This window comes from Thermobia domestica, chromosome 13 (genome assembly GCF_964235325.1).
Source record: "Thermobia domestica chromosome 13, izTheDome1.hap1.1, whole genome shotgun sequence".
NCBI classification, from domain to species: domain Eukaryota; kingdom Metazoa; phylum Arthropoda; class Insecta; order Zygentoma; family Lepismatidae; genus Thermobia; species Thermobia domestica.
In genome coordinates, this window is record NC_137466.1 from 184,874,848 (window position 1) to 184,884,176 (window position 9,329).

At 34.2% G+C, this 9,329-nt stretch overlaps 1 protein-coding gene across 1 annotated transcript; it reads left to right on the forward strand.

Moving 5' to 3' along the window:
- Positions 1-239: 239 nt before the first annotated feature.
- On the forward strand, positions 240-9,087 carry LOC145667891 (putative glutamate receptor). The gene is made up of 3 exons (XM_081735321.1): positions 240-375; positions 6,337-7,461; positions 8,930-9,087. The coding sequence occupies exons 1-3, from the start codon at positions 240-242 to the stop codon at positions 9,085-9,087; spliced, it is 1,419 nt and encodes a 472-aa protein (XP_081591447.1).
- Positions 9,088-9,329: the final 242 nt, after the last annotated feature.

Here is a 9,329-nt window from a genome sequence, read left to right on the forward strand (position 1 = left end):
TGAATACGAACTCAACCGTTCTTAGAAGTGGCAGAGTAATCACAAGAAAAATCATGATTGGTGAGACAGTAGAGAATGAAACTGTTGACAGTGCTAACAACGAGCAGAATATAGCTCCTATTGCACCCGGAATGTTGACCCTAGAGGATAGAATTTTAATAGCATTGCAGCGACAGGAACAACGACAGGAACAAAGCCGAAAGGATGATTTAGAAATTATGAAACAAAATTTAGCCCAGATGTCCGAAGAAGTAAAACAAACAGTACAGCAAAAATCTGAAGAATTGAGTAGACGGTATGAAGAAGTGAATGGACGATTAGAAAGACAGTCTGAAGAATTGAATGGACGATTAGAGAGACAGCATGAAGAATTGGGTAGACAGTTAGAACAAATAGATCAAAAGTCCGAAGAAGCGAAACAATCTGTAATACAAGCTGTGACAGACATCACGTTACAATTCGACGAGAAGTTAAAAAGATTATCTGAAGATTGCAAGGATAATTACAATCATGTAATCCAAGAAGTTAATATTGTAAAAAAAGATTTTGAAGTAATCGAATCTTCTGTTCGTCAGCAAAAGATTCAGGTGACAGATAATTCTAACCAAATACGTGCAAATACACAATTGATATCTACTTTACAGGAGGAAATTAGGACGTTACAGATTAAAGACAACGCATACAACAACAACATGGTTAATGATCGTTTGGAGTTCCCTCATTCACAAGAGATGACCTCGCATTCACCCGCAGTAGATCGACGTGGACCTTGCGTTATCTCTTCTTCAAGTAACCCATCCGATGAGGATATTATTTTGGAAAGAATTCAACCAAGGAATACAGATGGGCGGAAAAGAGATGGTGGAACCACGCATAACGCAGTAGGTAGAAATTTTCACTCAACACGAACACGAAATGGTGAAAGAAGTGTAAAGTTAAGTGTAAAAATGAGCGAAATACGTGCTATGAGTAAGTTTAGTGGTAGATGTAATGAAAATGCTACTTCTTTCCTAGAAAAATTTCAGGATGAATGCAGTATAATGTGTATAGATAAATCTCAATATATGAAACTAATCCCTCATTTATTACTTCCACCGTGTTCTTTATGGTTTAAGGCAGTACGTGAACACGTCAATACATATGAGGAATTCAAAGCAGCGCTGATCGCAAATTATGAGAATGACTTTTTACTGGCAAACAGAGACGCTACGATTAGAAATCAACCTTTTAATCCTCGCGTGCACAAATCTGTTGTTGATTTTGTTGTGAATACGTACAACGAATTAAAAATCGTAAATCCATTGCAATCTGAATCTAGAGTGATTGCATCTATTCGAAATCTACTACCGTTTAAATTACAACAAATCCTGTTTTCTACGCAATGCATGAGTTTTAATCATCTATTAATGCTTGTTCAATGTTATGAAACTCAATACCAGGCACAGAATCATCAAGCGGGAGTAGGCAAAATTAAAAACAATTCAGATAACTTTAGATCAGTACCAGTCCGGAATCTAAATATCCGTAATGTAGATGATACGGAACATAACCTAAATCGAGTAAATTTAAACAATCAGAACAATCAGAATAGGCAAAGATATGATAGGAACCCACCTAACCTAACTAACCGTGACAATAATTATGTCAGACCATTTAACCAAAGTAGATTCAAAAACAGACGAAATACATGGCGAAATTCTAGAAATACTGTAAACCCTAGTGATAGACGTAACCGTAGTTTAAGAGATGGCACTTCGTATCAAAATCAAAACAATGACGCAATTCATGTACAGAATAATAATGCGGAACATAATCATGATTGTGCAGTACAATGTACTTTATTGGAATCATATACAAGTACGAATCTAAACTGACTGCAGTTGATATGGTAGGGGTTAAACCCATATCAGCTATTGATTCTTATGAATATTTATGTGTGAAAATAAATTTAATTTCTTCTTTTCGCTCACTCGAGCATAGATTATTATATCTACCTTTGGCGAATCGTTGTGTTGTTATTGATTAAACACAAAGGTTATTTATATTATATTGATTTATGTTGAAACTTTATTGTCAAAGATTATATTCAGTAGAAGGTTCATTCTATTAAGCTAATTATCCGACGACTGTACTCATGTGTGACCTTATATGATACTTGGATAAGATTCTTTTGTATCATTATGCCTTGTTGATATGATGTATACTTTAAAATACCATCTTACGTAATTGTTATATAATGCGCCCTGGAAAGAGCAAACATTTTTTAACATGACCGTTTTTAATGATGAATGAAATCGTTGATCATTGTAATTTGTGTTTTAAAATGTAATTATCTCTTACGCTTTTGATTTCGCATCCTTCGTTGATTGTATTAGTAAGCGACGACATTTTTAATGATAAAAGATAAATAATAATGGAATAAAAGTTTTATTATAAATGTATTTATATGAAGGAAACTTAATGAAGTTATATATGAAGGGCGATCAAAATGTAGAGAACACAATTATTATCATGTCATTATTATAAACGGACCAGTGGTTCTTAAATATAAAAGTCAAGCTCTCTTGTAACTTTTATATTTAGTCCCTTTATCGGGCGACATTTTATATAACGAGATACTTTGTATCGGTCCATAATTACATATATCTCGGGCAGAAAGTGCTTTTACACAAGCACTATACCTGTTATAATGTTAATTAAAAATAATAAAAGAAGAATGTTTTAATATATATAAGAAATATACATTATTGTCTAGTTGGTTGCTATGTCGTTGTTTATAGATACTCAGCGGACATGTTCGATTGCAAGTCAGTTGGTGTGAATATACATTTAAAAGGAATCAAAGAATAAATTATTCAATATTCATCATGGACTTGTAATTTCAGTAGAAAAGGTGAACATACTAGTGAATATAACTTCAGAAGATATTTTAAGGTGTAAACGATTACTGTCACTAGAGATATACCTATATTAACTGAACCAGGGTTAACGACTACCTTTGGTGAGTCGTTGTAACCTCAACTTAAGAGATCTGAAAGCATTACTATCAGGTGCAATAAACAGTACACACAGTATACATACAAACATATTTATTTCTCTAGAAAGAATAAAGCGATTATTACGAAACTTGGAGGGTTTGTTAAATATGAATCAACGTATACTTAGGTATAATTTCTATGTTAGTATATGCAAGGGGACAAGATCTTGGGGTGTAAAATAAACGAAAAGGGAAATTTTTGAGGGATTTCCCCGAAAATCCCTCTGTTACGGGAAAATCGTACGTGGTGGAGAAAAACTGAGTGCATATTCGAATTCAGCGCAAAAAGTTCCTTTAAGAACAGGTATTTCCTTTTATGTAACAAAACCTTTGTTAACTAGTGTTATCCATTGCAGCTTTGGCAAATTCAGGATTCCTAATAAAACTCCAACTGACCAAAACAGTGTATACATTTTAAGATTATATTTTTATTACAGTTTCGGCTATGTAACATAGCCGAAAGTGTAACACAAATGATAATCTTAAAATAAATACAATGCTTTAGTCAGTTGGAGTTTTATTAGAAAATTCAGTCAATTTGTTTCAATCGTCTAATTATTATAGGCTAATAACACTGCGCAACAAGAAATCTGTCCTTTACATGAAAATATGTTTTTCTTATGTATTTTTGCATGAGAAAATCGAATCTGCAATTCCTTTTTGTGTATCACAAAACAGTTTTGTGAAAAATTGAAAAGTTTGAAATTTTGTACTGTGAAATGCCGTATTTTTACGGGTGGTGATGAAATATGATTAATGATTGATTTGGTAATTGAAATTTTGCGTACTTTTTTCAGCAGCGAGACTAAATGAGACGTGATCCTACAGTTTAAGGTGCAATCCGAGCCATCGTGTCGTTTAATGTTCTCTTACCGAGAATCGAAGCCAAGATCCTATGCACCGAAAGCGCGAGTACTACCCAGTGCAAAAATGAGCTTAAGATAAAAATTGTTGCATATAAAATATACCTTAAAATATAAACTCATTTAAAAATCAAGCAAGCAACATTTTTTCTTCTTTACAGAAGGAATAATTATGCTGTTTAAAGACTGGTTTTCATCTCCCAATTTTCTCCTACCGCATACCAATCTTTTTGTGTGTTATAATAGGGAGCATTAGTTTCTCATATTTCTCCTCACTCTTTACCTTCGTTTCAGGTAGTAGCAAATTAATATCTAGTAATAAACGAATTCAGATTTGTATTGCCTAAATCTGCTGCCATATGTTCTTGCATTTCAGTAATTTTTGGGTCGATTTTATTGTTATTTGCTGAGTGGTGTTTCGTTAGGAGGGGTCGGATTTGCCTCGTAGTGTATTTTTGTGGTAGTGCGTGCTGTACATCGGGGTTTCGAGAAAATGTTATGAAAAAGAAAGGACTTATGAACTATATTTAGCTGTAATGTTGGAGACTAGGATAAGTCTTGGATCTCGCACATACAATGCATTGCTTGTTCAAGGAATTCGTGAAACTGACTACAACGATTCTCGTAATTTAATAGCGTCCCGGATTTTCATTTTTGAAGTATGGTAATCCTAACCAAATCGTGTCATACAACACATTCAAAGCAATTACGCAGTCACCACAGCCTGAAGACTGTCCTGTTGACAACTGTTGTCATTTTCTTCATGGGACTTGCGCCACACCTCGATCCTGAAATTCACGTGTGAAAACTGCAAATGTGATTCATCTCATCACGCTCTACAATGCCAGTCACCTAAGGTTATCGTTTCTCTGAACCCAAGTGAGTCGCTGCTCCCTGTACACAGCGGTTAGTAGCGGCATTCGTGTCAGTTTGCAAAATCACATGGAGAGCAAAGTGGGCTAAACTAATCTCTAATACACGTTGTTAGAACATCCTGAATTTATTGGTGCTGTCAGTTCATGCAGTGTTGGTTGATAATTTGCCCGGATGAACCTGATCATAACTTACGTCGCCAGTCACGGTCATTCAGCGCAGGAGAGAGACTACTCCACTGTTCCTGATAAGTCATAATGCTTCCAATGTGGTGCTCACAGTTCACCCTTCACAGTTCACAGGACACTGTGGAATGAAAACTAATCTACTTCCAAAATCGAATGTCTTATTCCTATAGCATCAACATTCATCACATGTTCAAATGCCAATTAATTCCAACCGGGGTTGTCATGATCACTGTACAATACGTTTCTCTGCACTCAAAAAAAGTCCAACTGATAGCAATGAACTGTTTTCCGTGGTTCTCCCTGTTTTCCGTGATCGGCGCGCGATATTAACTAGTCCCCTACGGCTATCCCATCATTTTTGAAACTTAATTGTATGTGTAAATAATGTGTGATTACTAAGTATTTCAGTCACGTATTTTAATGATGGATCAAATTCAGATTCCTAATTCCTAGTTTATAAATATCATTTTGAATTTTCAGGTTAATAATCTTAGAATCATATTATTACTATACTGCATCAGTAGACTTTCTAGATAAATTAATTAAATAGAAAAGAGCTCACTGTCTACAAAAACACTCACATAATAGTATTGTCATATATACGTAATTCATTATTGCGAAGATCAGATAGGTTTATTAGTTTATGAAGAAGAAACATACGCAACATTATTACTAATAAGTTTTCTAACTTTTGTCAATATTCTATCTTCTGCAGGATGTGTTTTCTTGATCATGAACATTGCACTTTCTTTTAAAGTCCTGCTTGTCATCGTGGTCTCTGGTGAAGCACTGATGAGCATAATAGAAGCAGAGAACCATATTGAATTTGCAAATGTTGCCACTGAATATGTAATAACAATTCTAAAAAACTATTTCCATAATACCAGAACATTAGTGTTGTCAGTAGATGACAACTTGAAAGTTGCTGACTCATTTATCAGAAAATATGAAAAACCTGTAGTAAGTGTTAATATGAATGTAACCCAAAGATCTGAAACAAATGGACTCGATCACTTAGAAGGTGAAAGATATTCAACGAAGTATCTTCTTCTATTGCGGAATATATTTGCCTTTCAACAATTGATTGAACATACTAAAAAAGTTCTATCATTCTGGAATCCACGAGCGCAATTCATTGTTGTTCTAACGACTCAATCCTATAGTGAAGAAATAATAAATGAAATGTTCAAGATATCTTTTCAGAAAGGCATATTAAATATTATTATCATCGTCTCTGCCCCTGTCTTAGGTTATCATGTTCTCTACATGTACACTTACTTCCCATTTGTCGAAAGTTGCAGTGTGAATGTAAGAAGCTCCCTCATATTTGCGTCAAACCTTCATAAATATGTAATGAATGTTAACTTGTTCCCAGAAAAAGTAAAAAACCTCTGTGGATGTCCGTTGGCACTTACTAGTATGAAAATGCCACCTTATCAAATCATCGAAATAAATTCCGACGGGAAATATGACTTGAGAGGAATGAGTGGCAAACTCATGGAGACATTTTCTGCAAAATTAAATTTCTCCTTACAACTGAAATGCGCAAATGACATGAAGGAACGCTTACAGCGCCTTCCTAATGGTACTTCACAGGGTACATTGATTGATGTTATAAATGGATTATTTGAAGGTGATATAAGTTTTCTGTCTGGACTTAATTCTCACTTGAAAATATTTGAACCAATATTTGCTAGAAATTTCATTTACGGATCTTTCGTTGTTCCTGCATCTGGCTTATACCCTCGTTGGTTAAATATTTATTTCCCATTTCAACCTGGCCCTTGGGGAGCAACTTTGTTTGCTTTTGTACTGTGTACTATTGCCATGTATATCACAAGAAGAATCGCTCTGCGTAGAAAGGAATCAGTACTGCTGACCTTCTTAGGAAATCTCTGTGTTTTGTTAGGAATCTCAGTTAAGGAACCAGAAAATATTCCAATAATAAGATCAGTATTCTTAGCGTGGGCTTTCCCAGCTTTCGTTCTCTTCACTTCCTATCAGGCTGCTTTGTTTGGATTTTTATCATCTCCAAAGAAATATCCTCCTATTGATACTTTGGAAGAAATGGTGAAGTCTGGCATGATGATTGGTGGAATAAAGCTAAACCGTCATTACTTTCAAGATTCTTCAAACCCAGTTATCAAGGCAATATATGATAACTATGTAGGAGTTGATTCTGTGATGGAAGGATATGAGAAAGTAGTTCAAACAAAAAACTACGGTTTCTTCTGGGGTAAAGCTACTTCAGAATACATGATGCAAATGGAAACATTTACTGACCCTAATGGAAATTTCTTGATGCATATAGTTTCAGAGTCATTTGCTTATTATCAAGGCTTTTATAACATGCGAAGAGGTTCTCCATTTGTTAATGTATTTGAAGAGATAATTGAAGCTTGTGATTCTGCTGGTCTCATTCAAAAATGGCACCAGGATGTTATACATTCGGTTACAGCTATTATGGCAAAGAAGTCTATGTATGAGTTTCGCGCGTTTGGTATTTCAAACTTATTTGGTTCGTTTGCGTTACTTACATTTGGCCTGTTCGTTAGTGTTATAGCTTTTACAATTGAGTTACTGACGACCAAGCTAAGAATAAAAGTTAGATTATGAGGAAGTTAAAATAAAGTTTACGAACTACTCATACTTTCAGAGTGAAAGATCTCAAATCGAAATCAGCCAAATGGTTACTACCTTCAATTGAATTTTACTGCTCTTCAATAACCAAATATATTACTCATTAATGTATTCTATATCGGGAAGTATATGAATGTTATATCACTGGTAAGCAATCCAAGTATCACAGGGTGCTTGAGAAAGTATCATCCGATTTAAAATATTAGCAGTATTCATAGAACAGAACATAGGCACTTCAGACTAATTTAATATTACAAAGCTAATTGTGAAATTTGTTTTAGACACCAAATCATAAGTGTTTATTATGGCCCCTTTCGGATCTTGGCCACATGTCCATACCGTAGATTTCTGAGGACTAGTTGCGAAATTCTGCTGCGTGTGCTACACAGTTTCATGTTACCCTTGAGGATGACCACTGGATATGCCATTACGCAAATTCTATCTTTGAATTGTTTATATTGTTCATAACGAGAGAGTTTATTTAATATATGTAATTTGCTATATGGTAGATAATACGTGTCTAACACGAATATGCCAGGGTCATTATAACTTTTCGATGAGTGTACAGAGAATTGTGCCTTGCTTTGACGAATATCTTGGTATTCATAACAATTATGTGTTTTAGAACTTTGTTATTAAAGTCACTCTTTACTTGTTAGAATTCTTAGAATTCTATTTTTTTATTTCTGGGTGAAAATCATATTGCAATGAGTGTTGGTAGTATTACCCGAATAATATCAAATGTTACAACCATCATATTTATAAGATCATTTGTTTCACTTAAAATAATATGAATTAATTACTTCAAATATGACGTAAAGATAAATCCAAAAATGTGTTCTTATATAAACCAGTTGTAAGAAATTCACATCTTTTACTTCTTAAAAGAGGTACTAATGGGATTTATAATTACTATTTCCTTGTTTATATAAAAGTGCTGTATACTGTAATGAATTGTTTGAAAATTAACATGTATAATGGACGTTTCATAAATTCTTCGATTGAAGATGAAGAGTAAATTAACAAAAATGTATTGATAATTTCGTTCTGACATTCAAATTTTAATCGATTTTTGCTATTAGATATTAGATTAATTCAATATACTTACTTTATGAACGCTTGTACAAAGGAATATTTCTGTTGTGAAATGTACAGTGGTTAAAAAATTAAAATAAAAGATAAAATTTGAAATTGTATAGTCGGTCCACAAAAACATTCCTCGATTTCATTTTTTTATAAAATGAAAACCTTGGTGAATATTGTGTTCATTTTTGGAGTAGACGTGCAACAATTCATATAAAGTTTCATATTATATATGTTCATTACAGGAGGTCGCTCTGCTCACCGACTTTTTGGGGCTGTAGAGAAAGGTTTCCCTCACACGATCAACAACTTGCAGCGGGAATGTTGGTCGGCTGGAGTCCCCTTTCCGCTTGTCACAGATGCACACTTCTTAGACGAAATCCTTGTACCACTTCAAACTTGACTTGCTTAAAGATCATTCCACATCAAATATGTGACTGAACGCACCTTCAACAAACACAACACTCTTCGTCGTGTACAGTTCTGACATACAATAGCTGCGTTGCTGTTTGGAGAGCGCCATCTTTAATTTACTGCCCTCTAGGGGAAGAATGGGTAAATGAGGATCACAATCTTGTGCTAGAAGTGGATATTCAACAGAAAAATATAGACAGAAATAGGCATCAAAATCTTTAATACTGAAAA

Excerpts from the sequence above, each read along its gene's own strand:
- LOC145667891 (XM_081735321.1), top strand. The coding sequence starts at position 240 with ATGTCCGAAGAAGTAAAACAAACAGTACAGCAAAAATCTGAAGAATTG. Across the intron at positions 376-6,336 it reads GAGACAGCATGAAGAATTGG|AAAAAGTAAAAAACCTCTGT; the intron begins GTAGACAGTTAG and ends ACTTGTTCCCAG. Across the intron at positions 7,462-8,929 it reads GTATGAGTTTCGCGCGTTTG|GAGGTCGCTCTGCTCACCGA; the intron begins GTATTTCAAACT and ends TGTTCATTACAG.